Source organism: Anoplophora glabripennis, unplaced genomic scaffold, assembly GCF_000390285.2.
Source record: "Anoplophora glabripennis isolate ALB-LARVAE unplaced genomic scaffold, Agla_2.0 scaffold587, whole genome shotgun sequence".
In the NCBI taxonomy this organism is placed as follows: domain Eukaryota; kingdom Metazoa; phylum Arthropoda; class Insecta; order Coleoptera; family Cerambycidae; genus Anoplophora; species Anoplophora glabripennis.
In genome coordinates, this window is record NW_019416700.1 from 303,108 (window position 1) to 306,891 (window position 3,784).

The following is a 3,784-nucleotide window of genomic DNA, read 5'->3' on the forward strand; positions in this document are numbered from 1 at the left end:
TCGATGTTCCATCAGGTTCTGCGACGCTGATGTGTTTCAATGCTTACAATCGATGTTCCATCAGGTTCTGCGACGCTGATGTGCTTTAATGGTTATAATCGATGTTCCATCAGGTTCTGCGACGCTGATGTGTTTCAATGCTTACAATCGATGTTCCATCAGGTTCTGCGACGCTGATGTGCTTTACTTAATGGTTATAGTCGATGTTCCATCAAGTTCTGCGACGCTGATGTGATTTAATGGTTATAGTCGATGTTCCATCAGGTTCTGCGACGCTGATGTGCTTTAAAATTATACCAAATGTTAATACTTTAGTTTGCTTTTATGAATGGTGGAATCTCTATGCACTAATACAATATCGCCCACTTCAAACTGGCGATCGTCTCGTCTTTTTGTATTTTGAACCAAATATTGAATCAAAGGAGTTGCAGCTTTTATGCCTAATAAAGCCTGAATAGGAGTCATCCTTATTGATTTTTGAAAAGTGTATTTAACACAAGTTGAATTTTCCAAAGACTGTTCGACCATTCTGACTTAATATCTGTCTCTATACGCAATAAATTGTGCGATCTCTAAATTTTGAAAATTGTGTCAGCAACTATCAACTTAGGTGCTCCAAATAACGAAAAGAAATTTTGTAATTGACTTTTGGTTTCTATAGATGTCACAGTCTTCAGTGGCAACAATAACCAGTATTTTGTAAATGCATCGATTAACACAAGGACATGTTTATAACCGTCCGTAGAAACGCTTAGTGAGGATTTCTACTTAGAAAATCTACATGTGGTAATGAACTTCCTTTACGGTATACTAGAGTAAAGTTAAAATCTTGCATATAACACCACCATTGAGCTACGCGTGGTATCAACGACTTTTTATTTGCGGTTGATTTGACAGCATTACAATCAGTGACGATTGTGCAGTGAATGCCTAAGAGATAAATGCGAAAATGCTTTAGGGAATTAACTATGACCAACGTCTCCAACTCATATGAATGGTACTTTTCCTCTGTTGAGGTTGTTCATTTACTAAAATAACCAACTACGCCAGTTTGACTGTCTCTTTTTTGCAACAAAATTCCTTCGTAACCAAGCGAACTCGCGTCGGTGTGTAATTCAGTGCGTAAATCAGGGTCAAAAACGGTTAATAAAGGTTCTGATATTAAATGTTTGATTACGTAATCGCAAGCTTCTTGCTGCTCCTTAACCCATAAAAGTGGTTCGTTTTGTTTTATTAATTTTGTAATACAAGATGTAACCGAAGTAAAATTTATAATGTACTTTCAAAAATAGCCTGGAAGTCCCATAAACTGTCGGACTTGTTTAACGGTTTTGGGTATTGGTGAATGCAGTAAAGCCTGAACTTTCGTTGGATCTGGACGTATACCCTCGGCAGAAATTTGACGTCCTAAATATATCACACTACATTGTAAATATTTTCATTTGGAAGCATTTAATGAAAATCCTGCATTTTGCAAAGCTGTAAGAACTAATTTTAGAGACTTCAATTCCTCTTCAGGTGTATCTGAAGGTATTAAAATATCGTCTAAGTACACTAGGACTATGGTGTCTTTAAGGTCACCTAACGCTTTCATTAATGCACGCTGAAATACCGCAGGGGCATTGGCCAAGCCAAACGACCTACGTAAATAATCATAATGACCCACCTTAGTACAAAATGAACACGTGATTTGATTACTAGTACTTGGTCCAGCAACAGTTTCATCCCTAACTGAATTTCTAATCTGATTCTGACTTCTCTTGTGACATTGGCGTCTAACATGCCTTAATTTACCGCATGTATGACATTTGATATTTTTACGGTTGTTACCTAGTGACTCAGAAAACTTTCGTTTCTTAAACGAGCTCCTTGACGAACTCATTTCAAAACTAGTGTCAATATCGTCCCTCGCCCTTTTTGTATAAACAGATAAATATGTGAGCAGTTCTGAAATCGTTTTACAGTCCCTTGACATCGTGGCATCGCGAACATGTGATTCTCTAATGCCACGAACAATTATTTCTACAAGATCTTGTTCTTGCCAAGACACTCGCAAATTTCTCAATAAGGATGACTTTTTATGAACGTAAACATCATACGTATTACATTGACTACTATCAAAATTAACTGCCTCACTTAACAAACGACCGAAATTACGACGGGGCGGAAAAACGTCAGTAAATTCCCTTTTGAAAATATTTCAATCTCTTACCTNTGTTTGTCGACCTCTACCCGAAAAGTTTGATCTTACACTGGTTAGTCGTCCCTTTAAATTGGACTTATTTACTCTATCTCTCTCTGATATACTTTTTCTTTCTATCTGTCTCCTCTTTATAATTCTTACTCTTTGTTCCAAGGCTAGTTGACCCTTGGGACGCTGAGAATAAGCCGAAGTTTGTTTATTTGTACAATCTCGACGCAAGTGTCCCGTGGTACCACATCGATAGCACACGAGGTGTTTATTATCGTTAGGCCGATGGGTACGGGCAGGGGCGGAGGGTAATGAACCCGAATTTACGCCACCCTTAATTAATTTTCTTTCCTCGTCGAATAGTTTTAAATGTTGCGCTAGTGCATGGGGATCCTTTATCCCGGCGGCGTCTATTGCAAACTTAATTTGTATGTTATTGATTCCCCCCATTATTATACTAACACGATCCTCATCATTTAGAGGAATTTTTAACTTATGTACGAGCGCTAATTTTCGGTATACATATTCATAGAGGAGCTCATTAGTTTGTGGTACGCATGACATGACATCTTGTAATAGCTTGTAAAGATTACGCTTTGGACGAAAATTTTCCGCGAGCATAGCACCCCATTCTTCCCATGTAAACAACCGTGACGGAAGACCTCTAAACCAAACTTCTGCGGTTCCCCTTAATTTCGATAAAGCTAGGTGGGAAGTTGTTTTATCATCCCATCCATGTATAAGTGCAAATTCATTTACAGCGTTCAACCACTCATTTACGTCATGTAATAAAGGATTAAATTCTGGAATAATATTCAGAACCATAGATACATTACTTACGCCTGGATTCCGTCTTTCGACCAACCTTTCGAACTGTGACACCATGGCCGCCCCTAGTTGCGAAACGCTCTCAGCCAAAGCATTACTCGAGGAAGCCGAAGAAGCTTTTTCTCTCCTTCTGTCCGCAGCCCTCTCACCACTACGTGAGTGCCTACGCCTCCGGTCCCGACTCCGGGTCCGCCTATGACTCCGGCTTCTTTCCCTCGAACGCTCGCTTCGGGATGATGGGCTACCGCTCCTCTGCCTATGCTCCCGCTGTCGACCACTGCCATACACCGGGCTTGCTGAATCCAGGCGCTGTCGCCTCGCCAACGCCCTGTCTTCTTCCGGCGAACCCCCTTGCTCACCAGCTACCCGGGTTCTTTGGTACCGCTTCATCTTAACCAAGGTGATATGAAGCACTCACAAGCACCACTTGAAAATCCGTTTGTTTGTACTTAGCTGCACCAGTATTCTTTTATTATTATTATTTTAATTTTGCACAACATGCACAACACAAGTGTTTTTAAGCGCACAGGTGTAATCCCACTTCTGATGTTAGAAATAATGCAATAAAACTCGGAAATGTTGTAAAACGTTATAATTAAATTAACTTCGAACAGTAAGTATATTACATGCTACGTAGTTGGTGTATATCTAATGAATGCCTCAAGTCAGCCCTTATTCCGCTCTAGCCAGAATGTTTATCTTTTCTTCCCCCTTCACTTCGGGTCCCGCACACTTAGATGTCTAGATGACTCTCGGTGTTTACGT

The 3,784-nt window shown here is 40.0% G+C and overlaps 1 protein-coding gene across 1 annotated transcript in view; it reads left to right on the forward strand.

The window, feature by feature from the left end:
* LOC108911557 (protein msta-like) overlaps positions 1–3,414 on the forward strand; it is a 43,140-nt gene extending 39,726 nt beyond the window's left edge. The window contains exon 3 of the mRNA XM_023455262.1: positions 3,089–3,414. Within this exon, the coding sequence (XP_023311030.1) occupies positions 3,089–3,414 (326 nt within the window). The remainder of the gene's footprint in view (positions 1–3,088) is intronic.
* The last annotated feature ends 370 nt before the right edge of the window (positions 3,415–3,784 follow it).